The sequence below is a fragment of the Sarcophilus harrisii genome, chromosome 2, assembly GCF_902635505.1.
Source record: "Sarcophilus harrisii chromosome 2, mSarHar1.11, whole genome shotgun sequence".
NCBI classification, from domain to species: domain Eukaryota; kingdom Metazoa; phylum Chordata; class Mammalia; order Dasyuromorphia; family Dasyuridae; genus Sarcophilus; species Sarcophilus harrisii.
In genome coordinates, this window is record NC_045427.1 from 473,836,557 (window position 1) to 473,863,242 (window position 26,686).

A 26,686-nucleotide genomic window follows, 5' to 3' on the forward strand; every position below is an offset into this window, starting at 1 on the left:
AAAAAACAAAAGCAAGCACAAAATTCCCAGCCTACAGAATAACATCCCAGAAATGACACCGTCTAGTTTACTGGAATACCGCTCCTAAAATATTATTAAAAAAATCAGTAAGGGGCAGCCCTGAAGTCAGGAGGACCCCAGTTCAAATCTGTCTCAGACCCTTAACAATTCCTACCTGTGTGACCCTGGGCAAGTCACTTAATCCCAATTGCCTCAGGGGGAAAAAACTGATGTAATGAAGTAATGTTATAGGATTTATTGCTAGACAGTTGTAAAAATTATTTACTATTAACTTCTCATTTTGCACATAAGTAAACTGAGGCTCTAGAAGTTCATATCTCTATAATATCATTTTTTCTTTGTGCTTCAACAGGATGAGAAACTAAGGATCTTCCAACTTTCTCATTTTAATAATTAGAAACGTCACAAATAGGTCCCTCTATTTGGCAAATAACTTACAAAAGAAGCAGAAAAAAGACAGGTATAAACCCTAGAAAACCACAAGGAAAAATAAATGAAATATTCTGTTAGATTGCACTACCATTTGGCACACCATAAAAATGATCAATATTCATTCTGGAAAATGACTCTTGAAAGACATTTGACTGAAACAAGTGAAAGAAATCAAAAAGTAGGACTCAAATACCGAGAAAATGAAATATTTTGGATACACCTTTCAACTCTGCTTACCTGGTAAGCAGGATCAAAGCTGAGAGTTACATTTAAACATTAAAAACAAAACAAAACAAAAAAACCACCAAATTTTTAACTGAATACAAATTTTAATAACCTTAAAAACTAACTGCCAGGGTTAAGCAAGATCAAAAAGTTTGTATATTAACATATGGGAAGGATTCTTAGTTTTTTCTTTCCAAATCTATTATTTAAAGAATTTAGACATAAATTTCTCAATATAAAACTGATAATTGTAAAGAAGATTTAGTTTTAAAATGATGCTTACCATTGCATTAAGCTGAGAATTGCTTGCTTGAGTAATGCCAAGGATATTGTTGGTATGCATCACTTCCACTGAAAAACTGGGCAGCCAGCTAGCGATTCGGGAACCTAAAAGCAAGAAAGGGAGAATGCATAGGTATGAGAATCCAGAAATTTTTAAACATCTCTCCCATTGGGAGAGGATTCAGTGTTCCTCATTTCATCCTTTAGTTCTCATTGAACTTATTTTTTCAATATATCAAACAAAATGTAAACATTCAAATAATGTGTTGCCTATCTCACCCATTCTTAAAAAAAAAAAAATTCTCCAACTATTGCTCCACACTTTTATTCATAGCATAACTGCTAGAATAATCTGACTTCTGTCCCAAAAACCTGACTACGACGGTTCTTCCCATGATGATCAATTCTAACCTTTTATATGCTTCTTGATCTGTGTCCTCCCAGCCCCAACGCTCTGAACAAAGGTTTTTATTAGTTTTATTAGTTTACTGAGAAAGGAGATAGGGAATCTCCTGAGCAAATATCAAAACACACCAAATTATAGCAATCACCTCTCAATACATACACACACATGTATATTTTTGCCAAGGCAATGAGGGTTAAGTGACTTGCCCAGAGTCACACAGCCAGAAGTATTAAGTGTTTGAAGCCAGATTTGAACACAAGTCCTCCTGACTTCAGGGCTGGTGCTCTATCCACTGTGCCACCTAGCCCCTATCCATTCATTCTTAAAGCATCTTTTTAGTGGGGGCAAAAGTGAATTCACTGTCTCTACAGGACCAGACCATGGGAAGGGTAATGACTGGTCTGGACAACCCAGCCAGTTTGTGGATGTTCAACAGAAGAGTGCATGTCTCACATTCGTTCTTCTTAAGCAGCCTGGACTTACAAGTCAGGATAACCATATTCCAGGAATACATATACAAATCCAGACAATGCACTTATGGTCTTGAATTACCCTAGGTGCTTCCACACTTCCCAATACATATATATAGAAACTATTCTGTCATCTCTGCATTAGTTCCTATATAATGGTCAGGATGATCTGGATCTTCACAGATATGCTAGGACCAATTTCCCATCCCTCCCTACCTCAACCCAACCTCCAAACTGCCCTCAAAGTCATCCAGCAACTTTAGTTTTGATTCTGTCCTTTGGGTTGTGCTCCCTTCCCTGGACTTTCAATGTTAATGCTCTACTCTGGTTCTTCTCACTCTTTTGCTGGATCATCACCCACCAGGCCATGATGATGAAAGGTGAAAGTCTATTTCAAAACTCTTGAGTATTCTTTCTTTCTCTATTCAAGATCTCACATGGGCACATTTATTGCCTCATCTCTTTCTAGAGGATTTCCACATCCACAAATCCATTTATCATATCACCTCAGTTCCAGTTCTATATTACTAACTGCCTGAAGAATATATCTTCATTCAAGCTATCTCACAAGGATTCTCAAATCCAGTAAATCCAAAACAAAACTCATTCTTTTTCCCCTTAAATTACCCTCAAAGGCTGTATTTTTGTTCCGAGTCTTACTACATCTTACAAAGATCTTCAACTATTCACCCTACCCTAGCTCTCATAACAAATCACCTGCCAAATCTTTTGAGTGGTCTCCATGTTTCAAATTAGTCACCCTGTTTCTATTCACATGTTTTTCAGCCTACTCATGCCCACACCAACTTTTGTATAGACTATTAAAAGGCCAAGGTGGGGAGGGGGAGAGGGAATAAAGGTAAACAGTTTGCTTGTTGAATTAAATAACTAAAAGTTAAGATCTAGTCATTTATAAAAAGAGCTTTCTCCCCCCCCCCCACCCAAGTTGTCTTTATTAAAAAGAGATGTCTTCAATGGATTCTCCTGGATCTACAATCCTAGGACTAAAATTCAAATCCTGATTTGCTTTTCACAATCTACATAACCTTATTCAAATCTATTTTGGGGGGCTTTCTTTCTCAATATAACAGGAGTGACTGGACCACACAGGCTCAGGATCTCACCAGTTCTAATGTAGGACTCTACTATGAGAACATTATCCAAGGTTAAACATATTCAACAAGGATGGAGCAAAAAAATCTAAGGTTTCATGATCAGATTGGCTGATTTAGCCTTAAGAATTTGTTAGGAGTCTCAGATGGTGAAAAAAAACAAACCATCAAAGTGGAAAAAGTGGTTATGCTGATTTAGGCGAGGTCGGCCTTCAGTTGCTGCCACAGGCACCAAATTCTCATCCAAATTCTCCCCTTGCTGGTCTTCTCTGATTCGATTATTGTCAGAAATATTCAGAGACATTCTGCAGGTAGGACAGGAGGTATCCTGTTCAAGCCAGGAGCGAAGGCAGGAGCTAATGAAAAATTCAAACATAAGAAAAATTAATATGCTCAAATGTTCTTCGAAAGCTTCACCAAAAACTATTCTGAATACATTCTATTACCCAACATGGTTTATATCACGTGTGTCTAACATCATGGGTTAACTTCAGGTATGTTAGTTACTTGATGAGGAAAAAATTAAAGTCACAATAAGGCCTATTTGAACATTTAAGGTATTCAGATATTCTGTAAGAACTATATGGGGGGGGGGAGGGAGTGTGTAAACAAAACTCACCTTTGGAAAATTGTCATTTACTTATATTATTTTCTAAAGTGGGAAAAAAATCTATAAAGAATTTAGTAGGAATAAAAAGAGATGTCTGGTTGAAATAGCTATAAAAACTGCCTGCTTACCTTTTCCACAGACAAAAAGAAAGGAAAAAAAAAAAGTGCGGGGGTGGCATTTGTTCTCTACTTCCCAAGGTTACAACTGCCAGTTTGTGTTTAATATCATCTCTTAGTTTGAGTCTATTACCACCAAAACCAGAATAAAAACTGTTCTATGGTCCACTTATTTGCATTTTTATTCACACTGGAACCTACCAGGATAAGTTCATCACTTCTAATCTTAACACCAAACAGCCAATGCAACTAGACTGATACCTGAGGGCTGGAGGATGGACTACCAAACTTTTCCTCAAGTACCCAAAACAGTGGTTCTCAAAGTATGGTCTAGAGAATTCTGGGGATCTCTGAAACCCTTTTAGAGGGTCTACAAATTCAAAAATAGTTTTTATTTCCAACATGGTAAATGTCTATAAATATAATCCAGAAAAACAAAAACTCTTTGGAGAGATCCTCAATAATTTTTAATAGGATAAAGATACTGAAAACAAAAGTTTGAAAACCACTGACCCAAAACATGATAGATGTAATTGAAAAATAGTTTACTAGAGAAAATGCAGTATTGTCCAGATTTTGTAGAAAAACAAATCACCTCCAGCTGTAACTCCATGCTGATTGCACTTGTGATATGAACCAACTCTTTTCCCTTGTCAGGAAGAAGGCAAACCAGCTATTATCAGACATAATCAAGTCCCGGACTTGGAGATTTAAGAACTCTTTGTTAACTTCCCCAACCTCTGTGCATCTTTAAAGAACCTTCTGAGATTATTAGTATATCTTTAGGCACATTTGGGGCCTGGGCCCCAGCTTTGACCCCGATTCCCTCCTCCCCCCAGCTCCCTGTCTGTTCTCCTTGACCCCCCCCCCCCTTCCGAGTTCCCCCTTTACTTCCCTAGTTTCTCTTACAAATACCCAGGCTATTCCCTGTACAGAACGCGTTTGTGAAGACTTGCTAAATTCTCTTCAGACCTAAAGCTACCATGAGGTTCCTCATGCTCTTCCCCTCATAGTGCCTTCTCTCTGATGGCACCTTTCTCTGTCCTCTCACTAATGCTGGTTAGTTCGCTGACCTCCACGGATCTAACCTGCCAATCAATGGAACTGCCAGGCCTCCCGGCACAGCCTTTAATGGCTTTTTTTCCCCTAATGGCTTTTTCTAGATAAACCGATTTCACATTTGCCCCTCCTGGCACCTGTTGCCCCTGGTTTTTGTCTAGAACCTCTCCTAAGCAAACCTACCTTTTGGCAAAGGCGATGGCCGCAGTAAATTTGCTCCAGCTAGGAATGACTGCCACCTCACCAGCTGCGCTTGCAGAGGGCGGACAGATTTTAAACCCACAGAACAGGATGTGGCTCCAGGTTAAACTAGTTACCTCTAATCTCATCCTCACTAAATCAGCCTTGATTGACACCTCCTCCCTCCTCTGGAGGAGATTGGGAGGGAGCTCCAGCCCAGCAGGGTGTGGTGAAGGGTGGTCTCCCCTCCCAGTGCTTTCTTTTAGAGGACAGATATTAGATTTCATCTACTGATGACCTAATTTCTACTCCCAATTTCTACTCTACATCTACTGACCTAATTTCAACTCCCTCAGAACAAGGTAGTTCTCATGCCTCCCTCAACAATCTTGCCCTCCCCCCTTTATGTGTGTTAAGTATGAATCAAGGGTCTCAAAGAATGGCCAACAAAAGATCCTAGGCTAAACCCACTGGGTATATTTACCCATTACTTCGAAGGAAAAGAAAATAGAAATTGTGGCCATTTTGAGGAGAAACCCCGAGGGCCTTTCCCTCCCAGATTGATTTTGCAGGGAGGGAGGAGGGGGAACTAGGTAAAAATGGCCATTCTTTGCCTCCTTTTTTTTTTTTTTCTCCTATCTAGCTTTAGTTTCAGTTGTGATCCTTGTCTCAGTTGAGTTGAGACCTGTTAAGGATCTTAGATTAATTAGGTCAAGGGTCTCCCACATCATTTAGGGCCATCTCCAGTCCTCCAGATGATTTCTCTGGCTACTGGACCCAGGTACTCTGGAGGAAAGTATGAGGGGGATGACTTTACATAGCTCTCCAGCATTCAAATACAATTCACTTGAATGTCACCATATCATTCCCACAATGGCAATAGTCACTTCTGCATTTTAACACCAGGGACTTGGTTTTTTTCTTTTTTTAAACTCATATTAACAATGGTTTATCTTACCGTTTTGTTTTTTTTTTTTTTTTTTTCATAAAAATCAATGCCTACTTGTATTTATTAATTCATTGGGTTTTTGTTTTTTTTCACTCGGTTTTATTAATCTTACTGACAAGGCCCTGATGAGTAGGTGTGGTTGGCAGAAGGGCTGGGCTATAGATGCCACTGCCTGGTTGGTTAAATTTCCCCTATAAATCTGTCCATGGCTCACACCATCTTTGCTGAACCCCTTTTGGGTCAGCCCACCACACACTCTGCCTCATGGTGTCTTTCCCCTCTCCCCCATGCCCCATAGTGTTTCTCTTCTCCCCCAACCATGTCTCATGGTGTCTTTCTCCTTATATCTAACTCTTTTAGGATATTAAATTCCCATACAGATTTAGCCTGCCAGCTAAGGACATGCTCCAGCCTCATAAAATATTCCCTTCCTCCCGGTTAATCATGAGTTCCACTATGTTCTCCTAACTCTTATTTCATATTTACTATTCCTGGTGTCTGTTATACCTCTTCATTTTGTATCCAACCTCTTCTCCCAAAGAAACCTACCTATTGTCAAAAAGAATGGCCATTGTGAATTTTTCACGACTGAACACCAACATTTGATGCCATCAATCTGTTCATCTGGTGCTGAATCCAAAACACATAATTTGGAACTAGAAATTGCTTTCTTAAATCATATTATTCCGTGCTAAAAATGTCTATTCCTAAATCACATCGTGACCTTATAATTTTTAGGATTTCCAATTTAGTGTTTAATTGGGAATTTTTAGTTTGTTCTTTTTCTAATTATTTTTTTCAGTTGCATACCTAAGTCATTGAACTGCTCTTTCTCTATTTTATTGATGCAACAAAAATTTGCTTTTGCTGTATCCCATGGTTTTGATATGTTGTCTCATTATTGTCACTCTCTTTAATAGAATTATTGATTATGTTGAAGATTTGTTCTTTAATCCAAACATTCTTTAAGATTAGGTTGTATAGTTTCTAAGTAGTTTTTAATCTATGTTTCTCTGACCTCTTATTAAAATATAATTTTATTGCATTGTAATCTGAAAAAGGATACTTTATTTCTGCTTTTAGCTATAAAAATCTAAGCCCTAATATATAGTCAATTTTTGTAAAGATATTATGAACTGATGAGAAAAAGGTGCTTTTTATCCTATACACAAAATAATAATTATCTGTATAGTTTTCTCCATCCTATTTTCCTTCACCTTTGTCCTTCTCAGCCTTTCTTTTTACCCCAATGTAATCCATATTTATTTCCTTTCCATTTTTAAAAGTATTTCATTTTTCCAATTCTTGTTAACATTCATTTTTATAAGATCTTGAATTTCAAATTTTTCTTCTTCCCTCTCCCCAAGACAGCAAGAAATCTAATATACATCATGTTAAACATTTCCACATTAGTCCATATTTCATCTTGTGAAAGAATAAAAACAAAAAGGGACAACCATGAGAAGAAAAAAACAAAACAAAAATAAAATTGAAAATAGTATACTTCTATCTGCATTCAGACTCAATGTTTCTGAGTCTTTTCAAACTATCTTTGATCAATGTGTTGCTAAGAAGAGCTAAATTTATCACAAGTGGTCACTGCACAATGTTACTGTTACTGGTATACAATGTTTTTCTGGTTCTGCTCACTTCACTCAACATCAGTTCATCAAAGTCTTTACGGTTTTTCTGAAATCTGCCTGCTTATCATTTCTTATACCACAACAGTATTTAATTACATGCACATACCTCGGGTTTTTTTGGGGGGGGCAATTCTCTAATTGATAGCTATCCCTTTAATTTTCAATGCTTTACCACCACAAAAAGAGTTGCTATAAAATATCTTTGTACACATAAGGTCCTTTTCCTTTTTTATGATCTCTTTGGAATACTTACCTAGTAGTGTTATTGCTAGTTATTAAAGGGTATGCATAGTTTTATAGCCCTTTAAGCAGATTTCCAAATCAGTCTCCAGAATGTTGGATTAATTCACAACTCCACTAACCATGTATTAGTGTTCCAATTTTCCCACATTTTCTAACTTCCTTTTCTGCCATATCAGCCAATCTGATAGGAGATACCTTCAAGTCATTTTGATTTTCATTTTTTTAATCAACAGCAATTTGGAGCATTTTTTTCATATGACTACGGATGGCTTCAATTTCTTCATCTGAATATCGCCCATTCATATCTTTGACCATTTATCAATTGGAGAATGACTTGTTTTCTTATAAATTTGCCTCAATATTTTATAAATTTGAGAAATGAACTTTTATCAGAAAAACTGACTGTAAAAAATGTTTCTCAGCCTTTTGTTTTTCTTCTAATCTTGGTTGGTTTTGTTTGTGCAAAACCTTTTTTAATTTAATGTAATCAAAATTAACCATTTTGCATTTCATAATGGTTTCTATATCTCTTATTTCGGTATAAATTATTCCCTGTTCGATAGATGAGGTAAACCATTCTGTGTTTTCCTAATTTGCTTATGGTATCACTCTTTATATGTCTAAATCATGTACCTATTTTGGCCTTATCTTAATGTACAGTGTGAGATGTTATTCTGTCATCCACACTATTTTTCAGTTTTCCCAGCAGTTTTTGTTAAATAGTGAGTTCTCATCCCAGAAGCTGGAATCTTTAGACTCATCAAACAGTAGATTACTATAGTAACCTATACCCCTTTATTTATCTATCCCCTATTGATCTACACTCTTAAAAAAATCCCTTCTTAATTCTTTCCCCTTATCCTCCTCTTCCTTATTCTAACTACACCAATAAGAGTGCTCCCATATCCTCTCCCCTATTTGCTTAACTAAAGTCTTAGATTATAATGACCAAAATTCCATTGAGATTTAAAGACTGATGTAAGACATTTCCTCAGATTATACATATTAAGCAACCCATATGTCTTAACTCAAAACTGACCCCCCACTGATGGCAAGGAACTATGCAGGTGTTTTAGAAATTGTAAGTGGGACAGCTCTTTTTCTGATTTCAGGAAATTGAACTTGTTTGCTCTCTCCCTTCCAACTTAGAAAGTTCCTCATCTTTCCCCTAATTAGAAATCAGATTACCTAATCTTGTGTCACGGTTTGTTCTATGATATTTTCTTTTAATTAACTGGTCTTATGTAATTAATTGTCTTTAATGTATTAAAATCTTTCTCTCTTTACTCAGGGTTCAATACCAAAGCTGAGGTGGCTTGGTCCCAATATGCTATACAATGGTCACATATTACTCAGTAAATCAATATGCTAAGAAGCTCAAAAACCAAACCAGACCAAACCAAACCAAATGTAAAACATTCCTTTAGCCATGTCAAAAGAATACTTAACAAAGACACAAACTAAGTGAGCCAGAAGCAAGTTCTCTTGCCTAAGATGTCTATTGTGGTATACTTGCCAAGTATCAGAACTATTTTGTACTCAAGCAACCAGAAGTATGCCAATAGCTTAAACTTTAAGTCTTCTGCATAAATTAAAAATCTCAAGGTTAATGAAAAATTAACCAAACTTGTATTGGCACAGCATTAGGGCATTATTCACACTACATGTATATAAACAATGTAAATAATAATCAAAATACTGTAAAGGAAAAGAATACTAAGAATGAATAGAATTAGATTGTGTAATGGGTCAATTATCATGTTTCTCTCAACAAACAGGAGATAAAACTATGGATTTTGAATGATAAACATATGGTCAGACAGGGTTACCATTTCATTATTTTCCTTTGTTGTAAGATAGAGTTTAATATGGGTATAGAAAGAAGAATACATCCAAAAATGACTGTGATATAAAAAGGTATCAATAAAGATAATTTTGGGGGGATAGCGATCACAATAGTGATCACAAAAAGCTAGTATGATCTCATCAAAGACAGATAATAGCTAACTAAATGAATTTCCTTTTTAAATAAGTAAAAAAATACTGGCATATTAGAGAAATGTTTTAGATAAATATTTTAGCTAGATATTAGCAAAGCATTTATAAAATATCTCATACTATGGAAAAATATCTCATACTAGTAGAAAAAATGGAATATCAAATATTTAGATTAAATGTTGTTTATTATTATTTAGATTAATTATTAAATATTAAAATTAGATGAATTTCAAACAGAGTAAATGACTGTTACCAGGTAATACTCATCAATGACTCAAACACTAACTTCAATGGTTTCTGTTGTAATGCCCCAAAGATCTGTGCATTGTCCTCTGATGTTTATTTTATCTCAAAAATATCAAGTCCAAATAGCCTATGTCGGGGGTCCTCAAACTTTTTAATAGGGGGCCAGTTCACTGTCCCTCAGACTGTTGGAGGGCCGGACTATAGTAAAAACGAAAATTTTGTTTTGTGGGCCTTTAAATAAAGAAACTTCATAGCCCTGGGTGAGGGGGATAAACGTCCTCAGCTGACCCATCTGGCCCGCAGGCCGTGGTTTGAAGACCCCTGGATGTAGTAGCTCCATTTTCTTCAGCTACAACAGAAGCTACTACATAGGCTATTACCCCTCCCCCCCCCCCCCCCCCCCCCCCCCCCCCCCCCCCCCCCCCCCCCCCCGCATTAGATTGTGATTTCCTTGAGAATAGACTGTTTTTTGCTCTTAGCATAGTGCCTAACATACAGAAAGTGCTTAATAAATGTTTTTAACTTGAAATTTGGACTTGGGATATTTTTGCACTCTCTATAATCCCATTTGTTAACCTGCCCTTCCCAACTTTGTGTCATCTGCAAATCTGATAAGCATTACATCTATGCCTTTATCTGTATCCTAAAGAAGCTTACAATCTACTGACATGGGAAGTGGAAGGGAACATACAATATATACATAAATAATTTGAGGAGTTAAAAAACCTCAATGGCTAGAGGAACAAAGGAAAACCTTCACAGAGGTAGATGATCATAGATCTAAAGCTGGAAACAACCCCATATGATCTAACTCAACACTCATTTTATAAATGGGAATCTGATGTCTACAAGATAGAGTGACTTGCCAAAGGCCACAAAGCTGGCTGAGAGTGAGTGTCTGAATGGGTCCTCTTGACTCTGTTCAGCATCCTGCCACTACACCAGGAGTTGGCCAACTATGGCCCTTTGGCCCATGATGGGTTTCTGTTTGGCCTGTGAGCTACAATGTAACTTTATTTTTAATGTGAAATCATTCTTAGTGTACAGAGGTGGCAAGCTGATCCTTGCCCCAGGCTAAACTTTATGGCGATGATGTGGGAGCTGAGGCTAGAAAGAAGATAGAATGGTAGAAGTGAGACATGCTAGGCAGGAGAGGCTGTGCAGGTGTTCTAGGAAATAGAACAGCCAATTCAGGCAACAGTAACTGGGACAATCTGGCTGAATGCAAGGTGCATAAAAAAGGAATGATGTGATTCTAGAAAAGTTAGCCTGGAATCAGATTATGAAGGGCCTTAATTGCTATAGTAAAAACCTGACATTTTATTAAAAAGCATATCCTAACAAAGTTAAGGTACCAAGGAAAGTTTTTGTTGTTGTTGTTTTTGTTTTTAAATAGGGGAGGGACATAAGATTTAGCAACTAATTGAATGTGAGGGGATGAAAGAGGGTTTAAATACCAAGGCTAATTTCTAATCATATGAAAAAATGCTCTAAATAACTATTGATTAGAGAAATGCAAATTAAGCCAAGTCTGAGATACCACTTTCTGCCTGTCAGATTGCTAAGATGACAAGAAAAGATAATGAAGAGAGGGTGTGGGAAAACCAATGCATTTTTGGTAGAGCTGTAAATAGATCCAACCATAATGGGGAGCAAAATGGAACTATGCCCAAAGGGCTATCAAACTGTGCATACCCTTTAATCTAGCAGTGTCTACTGGGCTTATATCCCAAAGAGATCTTAAAGGAAGGAATGTGCATGTGCAAAAATGTGGCAGCCCTTTTTGTAGTGATAAGAAACTGGAAACTGAGTGGATGCCCATCAGCTGGAGAATGGCTATGGAATAGTAAGAAATGATGAGTGGCATAGTTTTAGAAAAGCCTGGAAATATTTACAAGAACTGATACTAAGTGAAGTCAGCAGAACCAAGAGAACACTGTACACAATAACAACTGTGATAGGCTTGGCTCTTTTCAATAATGAAGTAATTCAAGGCCATTCTAATAGACTTATGATGTTAAAGTGCCATCCACATACAGAGAGTTCTTTCTCTTGCTTACTGTCTTGGAGGGGAAGGGGAAAAATTTGGTTTGCAAAAGTAGAATGTTGAAAACTATCTTTGCATATATTTGGAAAAATAACATACTATTAATAAAATTTTTTAATGCAAAAAACAAACAAACAAACAAATCTAAGACTGGCTTCCAAATTATGAATCTGAATAAAGGGGCAGATAGTTGTACTTAGAAAACTGGGATTACTCAAAAGGCAATGTAGGAAGCACATGGTAAGCATGAACAGGTGACGATATATTACAAACAAGGTTTTATGATAGAGAAGCAGTATGTAAAAGATGTGAACAAAGAAATGCATCAGAAAAAAAGAGAAAACTGGCTGGTTCCAAGGCAAAACAGGAGAAAATGAATTTGATGTATCTAAGATCTTTCTAGATCTATGATACCATGCTCTTATAAACCTTTTATTTGCCTTAAGTGTTTTCCTAACTCCTCATATTACCTTATTATTTTATCAATACCAAGAGAAAATGAGGAAGTCCCCCAAAATGCTGAGACACCCTCCCCCCCCATGCTTCCTAGGAAGACAGACAAGAGTAATAATGGGTTAGCATGGATGCCTACATTGTTGAAAAGTACAGAGTCATGCATATTTTAAAATAAAAAAGAAGCATTACAATAATAGCAGTTGTCCAAATATGGAATAGATAAGGAACGTAAAAGGTTCATAGAGCAGTGGAGGCCTAGGACCACTCATGGGGTATACTGCAGTGATGTTTTTTCTTGTCTATTTCCAAGGTAAGTCATTCACAACAAGTGAGTTTCTCTTCTGGGCTTTTAAGAAACTTCATATTCAATAAAAACAGGGCTACACCTGGCAACTACCCTGAAATATTCTCTAACAGTGATGCTGTAAAGGGAACAATTTGAGGAGTTTGACCAAATTCCTCCAAATACACACTTCCTAACTTCTCCCCCCCTCAATCAGATACTACTGCAGGTATAGAAATCGCACAGTCAATTAGCTATACATATTTCCATACCTCTCAGAGTTTTCCTCTGCAAAATGAAGTAGCTAGAGGTCCCTTTTAGCTCCAATATTTGGTATTTTTCATTACACACATACTTGTGAAAGAGGTGTCCACAGGGCAGTTTCCTTGCAGACTGCATTGAGTCCCAGCAGATGGCACAGTCATCATTATTGACAGCTAGTTCTTCAGGAGTTGCAACTGCAAACCTGTAACAAAAACAAAAACAAAAAAAAAAAAACAAAAAAAAAAAAAGCAAAAAATGAAGTCAGAACATCATTGTTGCTCTTCTAAAGTACTACAGTAATTCAAAGTACTCAATCAGCATTATTCAATCCTTAATAATATTACAGCTGTTAAGAATGACAATTCACATTTATACTGTACTTTAGTTTACAAGAAAATTGATATGACTTCCCCATAGGAATTGTGTGAAATAAGCAGATCAAGTTCAAATACCCCTATTTTGCATAAATGGAAAGCTCAATGAGCTCACAGAGTTGGTTACACAGCCAATAAGTGCATAAGCCAGAACTGAGAGAAGGAGCTTCTGAATTCAAGTCAAGGTACTTTCCACTGCACTGTGATCCCCACCCTAAGTTGGTGAGGAGAAGCTAGAAATCTTTACAAAAATAATTCATGTTCACTTTCTTCTACATCTTACTCAAACTTGAGTAAAAATATATTTATAAATTTAATCTTAGTAAGATTCATGTTTACTATTGGTATCTTTTAGATTTCTAGCCCAAAACAGAGAGAAAATTTAAAGTTCTAAATTTGAAAAAAAAAAAAAAAACCCCAAAAACTTTTACACAAAAATAGCTGGGCTACTTTGTGTTCACACAGTTTACTATGCCCACAATGGTTTTCCTTTCAGGTCTACCTAATGAAATACTACTTATTTTTTAAGATCTAAGTCTTATGCCACCAGAAAACCCTAAGCCAAACACTTATTATTAGACTCATAAACCGATTTAAAAGTTTCTTTTTTATTCTAGAGGCAATAGAGATAGTGACAATCTTGGGTAGAGTTGTGACACGGTCTCATCTATGTTTAGAAGTATCTTAGCAGTTATCTGACGAAAGCAGGCACTTAATAAGTATCTGTTCGTTGTATAGGATTCATACATAGTAATTCATAGTAAGATTTTTTTTAAAAAAATTATTTAAAAACTTCCTAAATAACTTACTATTATCCACCATCCAACATGGCTATATTTCAGTACTGTTAACCTCTTCTCACTTACCTGGCCTCCATATTTCCAACTACACGCAAGTAATTCTTGTGGCGACGGATTCGACGTTGTACTTCATGGAACAGATAACGTAGTTGCATAAAGATCACCAAGCTGGCCATGGACAACCAGATGTTGCCAAACAGCTTAAAGAAATCAGAAAAAAAAGGAAATTAAAAATTAATGTCCTGAAATTAATAATAAGATTCTGAAAGAAGTTATTGTGTTATGTGGCATATTTCATGGGTCAACATGAAACTGGCACACCATTTAACTCAATAAATTCTGACAAATTTCATAAAGCATTACTATCTGATTTCCATTAGGAATCTTCAAATTATGTTTAAATGTTATATACATTTGATTTCATTCCTAAACAACCAAATTGAATTTCATCTTTATTATTTGCAAATTTAACCAAAGTAAATTTAAGCGGTTAAGACTTTTAAGTCAGAAACAGCACAAAGACTATTAAAATACAATTGTAAAAAACTATTATAGAAAGTCTTGTCTATGTTTATACAGTTACTGCTAATTTACAGGAACCAAACATGAGCAATTTTATGTTCAAAAATTACCATATGACTCTAGTCGACAGAGATGATAAAATCTAGGAATAGATTGAAAGACTCAATGAACAGACTAATTTATCCCAGCTTATTTCTTTGTATACTATGTGTTTAGATAGGGAAGACATTGAGATCATATTTTAACTATCTTATTTTATCAACTCAATACATCTCATTCTGTATGTTTCATTTTAAAATTTATTAATGAAGTCTTATCCTGAGTTCTGCTTAGATGCTTATTCTGGTGTTACATACCAACATGTGAATATGGTGCATAAGGTCCAGAGATAACAAAGTGAGCTCCATAATAAAATCCGTATAATACACATAAGTGCCCTTTCCTTCCCAAGTCCCTTCATGATTGAGATCCCAGAGGTGAATTACATAACTGTTGAGAAGAAAAAATATTTAAATTGTCAGGATGCATTTTTATTTAATTTTGAAATTCTGCCTCATTTATATAAATGTTCCATCCTTCATACTAAAGCCATAACTAAAAGTGAGGACAAGTATAGCTTTATCTCCATGGTACCAATGTGGAGGAGGAGGGGGAGGAAGAGGGAAGAAATAGATGGTACATGCTTCATTCTTATGGCAGAGAAGTATTGTGGCCTTTTTTCAAACTGATCCATGCCTCAGAATCTCCAGATTTCAGTATTTCAACATGCATATTGTAGCCAGGACTAAACCTCAAGGCAGTCCTTGAGGCAGATGTCTATTTCCAAGGTAAGTCATTCTACTACTCCATTAACAAGTGAATTTCTCTTCTGGGTTATTAAGAAACTTCATATTCAATAAAAACAGGGTTACACCTGGCAACTACCCTGAAGTACTCTCTAACAGTGATGCTGTAAAAGTAAATAATTTGAGGATTTTGACAAAATTCACTCATTGGGGAATTCCTCTTCCAAAGACTGTTGCTTTCCCCAACCCTAAACAATACCCTCCCCTCTAAGCAAAAAGATAGCTTAGCTACTAACCGTAAAATCACATGAGCAGTCCTCACTGTCACAAGGAGAGACTGTAAAAAAATAAGAAAACACAGTTTTACTCAATAAAACCAAGGAATATTCAGGCCGAACTCATGTTAGCAATCTAATATAAAACAAAATAAAATCAACTCAATTAATAAGGAGTAGATTTTTTTTAAAAGTATACCAAGAATAATAGTTGCTTTCTCCTAAAGATCATTCATTAAGTACTAATAATTCTATCATGAAAAAAGCAGGAAACAAATAAATTTAGTTAGCAACCCCTGATGAAGACTGAATATGTCTGGTTATTAAAATCAGTTAGTAAGATAAGTTTTGAATTATCTGTGGATTTAATAATCCATTTTGTGGTTCTTCTTTATCAAAGAAAATAGATTAATGAAAATATTCACTATTTTCATTAGTCAGGTAAAGAGTTTAGAAAGTAACTTTTAATATCACATCCAAGTAGATACAATTCCTGATATAATAACCTCAGATCTTCAGCCCAAAGACGAGTATTAATCACAGTTTTGGAAAGTCAGTTCCACCAGATGGCAGTAATGTTATCTATACCAGAAGTAGTTTTCCAAATTCTTGGGAATCCTGGGTGTTTCAAGACCAAAAGAACCCAGCCCCCTGCAGCGTTTTTGAATGAAGTTTATAGGAAACAATGAATTACAGTTTGCTAAGATAACCTTATTTAAGGATATTTCAATTATAATAATTGATTATGGCCTTAAAGAAGAGATAAGAAAAGACATTTTTTTCCCTTCCTTGCAAAGGCTGAGTGAATGGCATGGAACACTATACAGAATGTTAGACTTTTTCTGACATGCTGGTTAGTTTTGCTAAACTTTTCTCCCTATTTTCATTTTTTTATCATAAGGAATACAACTCTAAAAGGGGAAGGGATACTCTGGGAAATATAGGCAATAGAAAAAAATAAAAGATACGAATAATATCTTATTTTTAAAGAATATTTCAGTAAATTATTTATTCAGTTTCACAAAGGGGCTTCTACTGTACTGCCAAAAAAGACAGTTAAACACCTCAAATTCAAACTGACTGATATGGGAAGATTCCAAATTAAAAAAGAAAAAACAATAATCTGTTTTCCTAATTATATTCAATATTCTACTTTCAATTTTATTTACTGTTTATTTGTACTACGAAAAATTCTATTGAACCAAAAAGTAAACTTTAGCCCCATTCCAACAAATTCCTGATTAATGGAGTCTAAATTAATAACTTTTTTGGTATGATATTGATATTCCTGAGATTTTAGAATGTTTCATTATCATAACTAAAGATGAGATTTTTTTTTTTTAGTCTTCAAATAACATTTTTGCCTCAGACCTATGGTTTCAACAATGTAGAAATTACCAGTGTGTAATACATTGTTGGTGGAATTGTGAATACATCCAACCATTCTGGAGAGCAATTTGGAACTATGCTCAAAAAGTTATCAAACTGGGCATACCCTTTGATCCAGCAGTGTTACTACTGGGCTTATATCCCAAAGAGACCATAAAGAAGGGAAAGGGAGCTATATATGCACGAATGTTTGTGGCAGCCCTCTTTGTAGTTGCCAGAAACTAGAAACTGAGTAGATGCCCATCAATTGGAGAATGGTATATGAATATTATGGAATATTATTGTCCGGCAAGAAATGACCAACAGGATGATTTCAGAAAGGCCTGGAGAGACTTACACGAACTGATGCTGAGTGAAAACGAGCAGGGCCAGGAGATCATTATATACTTCAACAACAATACTATATGATGATCAATTCTGATAGACCTGCCCATCCTCAGCAATGAGATGAACCAAATCAGTTCCAATGGAGCAGGAATGAATTGAACCAGCTACACCCAGCAAAAGAACTCTGGGAGATGACTAAGAACCATTACATTGAATTCCCAATCACTATATTTTTGCCTTCCTGCATTCTGGATTTCCATCACAGGCTAATTGTACAATATTTCAGAGTCTGATTCTTTTTGTACAGCAAAATAACGGTTTGGTCATGTATACTTATTGTGTATCTAATTTATACTTTAATATATTTAACATCTACTGGTCATCCTGCCATCTAGGGGAGGGGGTGGGGGGAAGGAGGAGAAAAATTGGAACATTTGGCAATTGTCAATGCTGTAAAATTACCTATAAATATAACTTGTAAATAAAAAGCTATTTAAAAAAAAAAAAAAAAAAAGAAAGAAAGAAAAGAAATTACCAGTGTGGAAATTACCTGCAATGATGTGCCTCAACAAATAGAGAGTCTGAAAAAAATGGTCTCAAAGGATTGTATGTGGCACTGAGATTGGCAAGTGATCTCTCCAGGGAGACACAGCTTAGTTATTGTTGTAAAGAGAGCTTCACCTAGGTTCTATAGATGACAGAATCAAATATCACATCTATCTCTCTCAAATAACATACCCACATCAAATATAAGGACAAATTAAAATATAACTTTAAAAACAGCATAAATCAAAATATAGCAAACCTAGCTCAATGTCGATAAATTAATTCCATAAGGTTTTAATAAATGCTGACTGGTTGTTATTATGGATCCCTCAAGTTATTTTTCTGTGACAGCACAATATCATGTTCATCCCATATAACATTCTAAGGGCCCAATATACAGCTTATGGTTTGGTGGATAGACTTTTTCTTCTTCAAAATTAATGACTATTCTTAACTTTACTATTCTTAATGGGTGAAGATTTTAAATATCATTTCCATTTTTTCCATTTCCATTTACCTGTAAACTCTTGAAAACATATAGAGGAAAATACAAGTAAGCATATGACCACAAAATCTGACAGTGAAAACCTCACCTCTGCAGCCATGAAGGCCAGTGTGTGCATTCCATGGGTGTAACCCGTCACACAGCAGACAACAGCTAATCCACAACAGGAGAGCAGCATAGCAATCAGAAGAGTAAGCACTCGGACATGGCTGCTCATTGGTGTAGTAGGAGAAAACGAAAGCTGGAGTAAAATAAAGATAGAGTCAAATAAATGCTGAACTTACATGCAGGGAGGAAGAACAGAGGACATTTAACTTCCTGATCAAAACCAGCGTTTTCATCACTGGAGTTTTTGTATGCCTGCATGTGATAAGAGCTGCCATAAACAACACTCACCTCCTCAGACTGTGATGACTGACTGGTCCTCTGATATACATTGACGTTATGCATTGGTTAATTTAACCAAAATAACAGATAATGAGAAGAACAACAGTGAGTTCTTACATAGTTTTGCAAAAACATTTTATCATTCACCTCACTGATGAGGTTGGTGCTACTGATCATCTTGACTAAGCAGATTCCAGGATAGCATAAAATTTTATTCTATTTGTATATTTGGAATCACTATGAAAAAGTTTGGGAGACTAAGTTGGAAGGCTGGGAGCTATTCAAGTACTTGGGAATATGGAAGGATGGTTAATTTAGCTAGAAAAATAAGAGACTTTATAATATTTTAGTAAATTCCTAAAAGTTTGATAGAGAAGACTTTCTTGAGGAGCAATTGACCATAAAGCTGAAGTGACCAGAACAGGTTAGTTCAGGGAAATTCTAAAGACAGAAGTTAAGGAAGCTGCTGAGCTTTAAGTTTTCACCCAAAGTGAGGGAAGGGCAGAATTGGGATCTAGACAGAAAATGGCCTTGCCTCACTTTTCCAGGGAGAATAGTGACTGACAGGTATTGTTTATTCTTTCAGCCTGAGGTTACAATGCACACTATCAGTAAAAAGCAGCTAACAAATTGGGTTAGAAAAGTCACCAAATTCTGGAAGAGAATGATTAAACCTTTCAACTATGAATAGGTTAGAAGAGAAAAGGAAGACTGTATATCTTTACATTTAAATATAATTTGTGTGCAAAGATAAGTTGGCACTAAGTAAAACAGTTTATGTCCTTGAACTAACTCTACTAAACTCTGTGGGATGGAGTAGCCCAGAAGGGAAAGGGGAGAGATTGGAAATTTTAAAGCATAACGGTCTTTCAAGAATCCCTTAATCAATTGAGAAGTAACACAAAAACCACCTGTGCAAGTGACAATAAGAGTATAAGAGCCGGAGATCTTTCTGTTGAAGGACTAGTATCTTAGGGAAAACAGGGCTGCTGACTCATAAACTCTATTTCAAAGCTGCCAGAACCATGCCAGAACCATGTGATTAAGAAAAAGAAAAACCATTCTGAAAACTTACATATTCAAACCTGTCTTTGCATAATTGCACCATCAGATGCAGAAACACAAGTCCAGCAAACCAGAGACACCACATCACTACTTCTTCCACTGTCTGGACGTTCAGCACACCAAAAATGAAAATGAACTTGTAGAAGATAAAGTTCCAAAACTTGTCCTTTAGGTGCTAAGAAGAAAAAGTATAATGGAAAAAAGTTCAAAGAATCTACCATCATGAGCACCATACATACCAAGAGATTTCTTTATACCCCAAGTTAGCTGTCATGGGTAAACATCTGCATTTAGCTAGTTATATTGCCTTTCAATAAATAACTTCAATATTAACTTCTAAGAAACAGGTGATATGATGATCAATAGTAGAAAAAAAAAAGGGAGGGTAGCACAGGCAAAAATGATATATTGATCCTTTTACTGTCAATTCTGAAATAACCTAAAAATAGGCACTTTATGTAAAAGAGTTTTGAGTTCTAAACCTGTTTCTCAATGACTTTGGTATATATATGTCATAGTGATAAGGAATGATTATATTGGTCCTCCATCCTAGCTATGACCACAAATTCTTGCTATTTGAAACATGTTAAAAATGCTTATTATACCATTTCAAAATTTCATCTTTTCATTTTTCTAAAATATTAAATTGCAGATCTATTGTCAATTTGCATTGGCAAATGAAACTTCAAGTCTAGACTTTAAAAAAATGTGTATTTTTTAAAATATTTAAAAAAATTTTTTTGACTGAGGCAATTGGGATTAAGTGACTTGCCCAGGATCACACAGCTAGGAAGTGTTAAGTATCCAAGGCCAGATTTGAACTCCAGTGCTTCTGACCTCAAGGCTGGTGTTCTATCTACTATGACACCTAGCTGCTGGTAATATTTTTGGATTTAAATACAAAATGAGAAAAGATAAAAAACAAAACACTGCCATGTACACAGCAGACCAATAAATTTCCATTTCAAGAAAACCTATGTAAATATAATAAATTCTACATATTATTTTCAAAGCTTCTCAGCTTTTCTTTAATTCCTTATTGGTTTTCTTTTGCTTTGTGCTATGTACTTTTTACTTTTTTCCCCTTCCTCTAATTAAGAAGATTACAATGAAGGGTAGATATGTGTATGTATACCTTTATACTTCTAATGTTCTAACAGGCTGACCCTTTGCTTATATATAAATTTTATTCTAAAAATTTTTATTGCAGGCCTCAGTTTCTTCATCTTCAAAAAAGGGAACTGGACTGATATTTGAGGTCCCTTTCACCTTTAGCACTCTATTATTCTATCTGATATTAATTTATCTGATTACACATATATTTAACATCTTTGAGTTTGATATTACATTCTCCACCATTATGACCTCATTTGTTTGAATAGTTCCAATCCACCAACAACAAGTCTTTTGGTAAGATAAATTATAATAGGCCATATTATATGATCTATAATATATCACATTTATATAGGACAAGGAAATAATGTATTAGACAACCTACCATACAAAGATATTCTCTATATGGTTCTTAATAGTCTGAAAAACATTTATATAAGTCTCTATTATGTAGAATTAATACTGAAAAAAAAAAATTTGTCATGCAACACTAAAATTTTTTATTTTTTTAATATTTAAAAAAAATTTTTAGTTCCAAATTCTCTCCCTCTTTTACACCTCTCCTGCCAGCCACTGAGAAGGCAAGTAATATATCAAGTACACAAGTAAAATGATGAAAAATACATTTCCATAAGAACCATGTTGTCCCCCCCAAAAAAGTCCTAAAACAATAAACAAAAGAAACATTAAGAAAGTGAAAAAAGTATACTTCAATCTGCACTCAAGAGTTCATCAGTTCTCTCTCAGGAGATAGCATTTTTTATCATGGGTTTATTATTTGGAGTTCACCATGAGTGACTTTTAAAAATGCTTCTCAGACTGTTAAAAGTCATATAGAGAATATTTTTGTATGCATCATCAGATTGAAATCCAACAAAGAGGTTAAGTAATATTTGGGGAAGAAAGAAAAAAGCATGGGTTCAACATTGTATCTATATAAGTTTCCACATGTACAGCAAACTGCCTAAACCTTCCTAGTTACCTTTTTTTTGTTTTTTTTTTGGGGGGGGGAGAGACAGAATCATACAGCTGGTAGCCTGAAGGCACATTTGAACTTAGGTCCTCCTGACTTTAGGGCCCTTGCTTTATTTATCCACTTCACCACCTTTTAAATGTAACTAATCAGAAATTTTCACTGGGAGAAAAATAAATGTAAAAACAGCCATTACATTCTACAATAACTCTGTATTCCACTAGCCCCGCCTAGGAGAACACTGTTTGACATTTTAATCTGCTGCTATTGCTACTGAGTTGTTGTTATTGCTATAGAGTTGTTTCAGTCATATCTGACTCTTCATGATCCCATTTTGGGGTTTTTACTGGCAAAAATACTTAAGTGGCTTGCCATTTCCTTCTGCTTGGATTGTTTTTTTTTTTTTAACAGATGAGGAAACTGAGGCAAACAAGGTGCAGTGACTTGCCCAGGATCACCCAGCTAGTATATGTTTGAGGCTGGGCTTGAACATAAAGTAAGTCTTCCTTGACTCCAAGCCCAGCGCTGTATACACTCTGGTGCCACCTAACGCCTGGAACTAAATTCTCTAATGAAAAGACTTGAGAACAAAAAAATAAGGGCAGTACTGCTTAGAATCCAGGAGCTTATGCTAGTCATAATCCTGTTTTAGTTCTCCGAAAATGCTCCAGAACTTATCACATTTATCAATGTTGAAGTTCACAGAATTACAGACTCAGAACTAGAAGGGGACCTAAAGGGAAAACACTTAGTCCAAGACCCTCACTATATAACAAGGAAACTGAAGCCTCCCAAAATAAAATGTCTTGCCTAAAACTAAAAAGAAAGGACAGGACAGAGTCAGGATTTTATGGTGGTTCAAAAACCAATATTTTGCCCACCACAGCAAGTTGCTTATGCCAGGCCACTTCTGTTTATCATTATGGGATTAAGATTCCAAAGGATCAGGAAAGGGTGGAAATAGAAATCCTTTTGGTGAAAATGTTCCATCTTACAAAGCAGTGCCACACCTAAAATTACATAGTATTTACTAGCTAGTCAGCTTAACTATTTATCTACCCACAGGATCCAGTATTTTTTTAAATGGAAGTCATTTTTTTTAAAGGACTACTCTGAACTCGTTTTTTAGAGACAAATTATTCTCTATAAGTATCCACTGAGTCCCAGAACTGTAGGTGAGAAGAATGATTTTAAAGGGATATATTGCCTATTATACCTGGTGGGAATCATAAGCAGAGAAACAAGAGAAAGTTATCTACTGTCTCAAAAAAAAAAACTGAGATTCTTAATGTATTTGATACTGAAAATCTCGAGTAATTTCTTTCAGACTCCAAAAAGTGACCTTTAAGAATATTCATCATCCTTGCATTTCCAAAAAAATCACACACATATACACAAATATCTGGTTACTAGATAGCTAGCATTACTGCTTTATCTGTGTTGGTTATGCATATAAATCACTTACCTGCCTCTCACTCACTCGAAGAGGACCAAATACAACACATTGGATTAACTTGGCCACCAACATCAAGAAACAGCAAGCAGTATTTACTAAGACCTGTACATAAACCCAAAAGAGGAACAAATTTTATTTTTTCCTGCTGCAAAGATAAAGATATAAAGCAATATTAAAGACTTCACAAGAAATTCAGCCATGATTTCCAAGGACTTGAACATCAATTCAATTTAGTTTAACATTTATTAAATCCCTTCTCTATGCATAAGGTACTGTGCACTAAAATGTAAAAATCAAAATAAACAGTCTTGTCCTCTAACACCTTACATAACAGGGAAGAATAATCAACATTTATTAATCAACTACTAGATGCCAGCACTGTTAATTGCTAGTGATAGTAAAGGGAAAAATTTCCCATCCTCAAGGAGTTTCCCTTTTATCAAAGAAAACAACATGGTAAAAATACATACATACATACAAAAACACACACACACACACAAACACACAATTTCTGTAATCTACTTTTAGAAGGGAAAGCACTAGCAATTGAGGAGCCTTCATGTGAAAGCTACAACTTGAGCTAAGTTTTTAAGAGATATGGCATGTATAAAAATAAATGCAGGATAAAAGAATATATAGAAGAGCTTTTATAGGGAAAGAGGGGGGAAACACATTTCTAAGACTAAGGAAGATTTCCTGAGCTGAGTTTAAGTGAAAGTGAGAGGATAAGGCTACAATGACAGAAGGAGGAGAAGAAACCTAAATATAGATGGGATGGTGGGAGATAATTCTACAAAGATGGTATTGTTTTGTCATTTTCAGTCAAGTCTGACTTCATGACCCCTTTGGGGTTTTCTTGGAGAGATATGCCATTTCTTTCTCCAATTCATCCTACAGATAAGGAAACTGAGACAAAGAGGGTTAAGTAACTTGCCCCGGGGTCACACAGCTAATAAGTGTCTGAGGCATATTTGAAACCAGATCTTCCTGCCTCCAGGCCGGGCACTACCCACTGTGATACCTAAAATGCTTTACAAAGATACATTTAAGCTACATTGTAAAGAACCTTACAAGTCAACCTAAAAAGTTTCTCAGAAAACAAAGGTGAATAACTGATGTTCCCTGGGGGGTAGAGAAAAGTAGAGAGAGACAATTATAGAGGTAATACCTTAACCTGGCAGTAGATCACACTGTCAACCAGGCATTGTGCTAAAACTCGGAAAAGACAAAAAAGTTCAAAAATAGCTTTGCCTCGATGAAATTACAACATAATGGGACCAGATAATACAGATACAGAATTGATGAGGGGTCTTTGAAAAGGAAAGGCATTAGCAGCCTGCATGACCATGAAGAACCTTCTGGAGTTGGTGAGATTTGCATTTGACAATCTGGAAGGAAGTCAGGAAAATTACAAGGGGCAGGGTAGGAGATGGAATATTGCAGGTGTGGGGGGACAGCAAAAAAGGAGTCACTGAGATGGGTCAGTCAACAAGCATTTATTAAGCATCTATTATGTGCTGGGCACTGCGCCAAGCCACATGGAGCAGAGTACTGGGCCAAATAAGAAAGAGGAGAGTTTAAATTTGGTCTCCAACACTTACTGTGTGACTCTATCCAGGTCACTTAATCTGCCTATGTCAGTTTCCTCATCTGTAAAATAGAAAAACTCATAGCACCTACCTTCCAGGTTGCTGAAGATTAAATGAGATAATAATCATAACATACTTAGCATAAAGCTTGTGAAAAACACACACATATATATGTGTATGTAGGGAAAAAGAGACAGAGAGGCAGAGAGAAAAACAGAGAGGGAAAAAGGGAGGGAAGGGAGGGAAGGAAAGAGAGCGCGAGATGGAGAGACAGAGAGGGAGGGGAGGGAGAGAGACAGAGAGAAAAGGACAGACAGACACAGAGACAGAGATGGAGAGGAAGAGAGAAAGGAAGGGAAGAGGAGGGGAAGGAAGTAGAGGGAAAGGTGAAGGGGGGAAGAGGGAGAGGGAAAGGAAGGAAATTAATAGGGGAAGGGGGAGGAAGAAGGGGGAAGGGGGAAGGAGGAAGAGAAGAAGAAGAGAGAAAATTAGATAATTTCAAAGGAAAGACATTAAAATTAAGGAAGCCTTCCTAAAGAAGGTAAGACTCCAGCTGAGAGTTGAAGGAAAGCAGAGAAGACTGAGATGAAGGGACAATTCCAGGTCTGGGTGACTGCCAATAAAAATGTCAGGAGATGAGAGTATCACTATATGAGGAACAGTCAAATGTCACTGGATCTAATAATATATTGGAAGGAAGGGTGTAAAAAGAAAGTATAAGACTTAGAAAATTAGGAGGAATCAGGTTACGTAGAGTTTTAAAAGCCAAGCAGACTTTATAATCCAGAAGCAATATAAAGTTATTGGAATTGATTGAATAAGTATAAGGGGATGGTAGATCTGTCCTTTAGAAAGATAAAATTGAAAGTTGAGTGGAAAATAGATTGGATAGGGGACATATGAAGGCAAATCAGTACACAATAGTCCAGGGGTAAGGGAATGAGGGTCTTCTGGACCATCAGGATGATGGCAGTAATCAGAGATAGAGGAAGGCTTAAATGAGTGGTGTTTTAAAGGTAAAAATGATAGGATCTGGCAACTGATTGGATATGGTGAGTAAGAGACATTGATTGAGAATGATCACCAAGATTGTGAATGTGAGTAACTGGCAGGATGATGGTATCCTTAATGTTTGGGACAAAAAGACCTACCCAAATGGACTACTACAGAGATCACTCACAGAAAGCAGAATTATTTATTAAAATCTCAAGAAGCAGACCCCATCCTGGTCTGCAAGCAAAATTTCACAGCAGGATAGGGCCAGAGCCTTGAAAATGCTTACAACTTTTATACATTTCAGACAAAGAACCTCCAAAATCCCACCCTCTATATGTTGTGATTGGCCACATAACTCTACTGTTCCCCTAGTTGGTCAGTGGAATGTAGTGGACAAGGTGATATGCAACTTCTTCAGCCGTAGTCCAGGCCTTATCTAAAATCATGTGGCTCCGGAGAAGCCAAAACTGAGGCCTATAAGGCTTGATCTACTTTAGAATTTGTAAGTTCTTTACCTTTTCCCACACATTAACAATAAGTAA

General features: G+C 36.0%; 1 protein-coding gene across 3 annotated transcripts in view; it reads right to left on the reverse strand.

Moving 5' to 3' along the window:
- Window positions 1–26,686, reverse strand: part of AMFR (autocrine motility factor receptor) — a 59,371-nt gene that overhangs the window by 15,085 nt on the left and 17,600 nt on the right. For all 3 annotated transcript variants that reach the window (XM_031954531.1, XM_031954532.1, XM_031954529.1), the window contains exons 2-10: window positions 23,569–23,661; window positions 20,028–20,192; window positions 18,654–18,806; window positions 15,820–15,860; window positions 15,095–15,227; window positions 14,283–14,416; window positions 13,134–13,244; window positions 3,114–3,304; window positions 962–1,065 (exon numbers count right to left, since the gene is read on the reverse strand). In XM_031954531.1, the coding sequence (XP_031810391.1) occupies window positions 962–1,065; window positions 3,114–3,304; window positions 13,134–13,244; window positions 14,283–14,416; window positions 15,095–15,227; window positions 15,820–15,860; window positions 18,654–18,806; window positions 20,028–20,192; window positions 23,569–23,661 (1,125 nt within the window). The remainder of the gene's footprint in view (window positions 1–961; window positions 1,066–3,113; window positions 3,305–13,133; window positions 13,245–14,282; window positions 14,417–15,094; window positions 15,228–15,819; window positions 15,861–18,653; window positions 18,807–20,027; window positions 20,193–23,568; window positions 23,662–26,686) is intronic.